Source organism: Antrostomus carolinensis, unplaced genomic scaffold, assembly GCF_000700745.2.
Source record: "Antrostomus carolinensis isolate BGI_N321 unplaced genomic scaffold, ASM70074v2 scaffold42749, whole genome shotgun sequence".
NCBI classification, from domain to species: domain Eukaryota; kingdom Metazoa; phylum Chordata; class Aves; order Caprimulgiformes; family Caprimulgidae; genus Antrostomus; species Antrostomus carolinensis.
The window spans coordinates 315-644 of record NW_010340041.1 but is presented as its reverse complement, the minus strand read 5'-3'; the positions used below and the strand labels follow the sequence as shown (position 1 = coordinate 644).

General features: G+C 66.1%; 1 protein-coding gene across 1 annotated transcript in view; it reads left to right on the top strand.

Annotated features, from left to right (window-relative positions):
- UIMC1 (ubiquitin interaction motif containing 1) overlaps positions 1-330 on the top strand; it is a 35,231-nt gene that overhangs the window by 34,728 nt on the left and 173 nt on the right. Inside the window, exon 12 of the mRNA XM_029087001.1 lies at positions 120-310. Within this exon, the coding sequence (XP_028942834.1) occupies positions 120-310 (191 nt within the window). The remainder of the gene's footprint in view (positions 1-119; positions 311-330) is intronic.

The following is a 330-nucleotide window of genomic DNA, read 5'->3' as shown; positions in this document are numbered from 1 at the left end:
CTTCCCCCCAGGGTCCAAGGGCAGGAGGAGAGGAGTGGGGAGAAATGCTCTCAGCAGCACCCTGCTCCCCTTGCCACTGCGGGGCGGCCAGGCAGGGCTGACGTCTGCTCTTGTTGCAGGTGCTGATGCGGGGACCCACCTCGCAGGACTAGGAGACCAACAGTCCCCTCCAACACTCTCAGCCAGAGCCGGGGGCCTGGTGGCAGACAGCCCCACCTCCCTTCGGCACCTTCCTTTGGACATCTCCCCTGCGAAACCCGCTGTCTCCTTCTTGGAAGCCACGGACTGTGCGGGGGGCTTTGAGCCGCACGCGGCTCTTGGCTCGGGGAG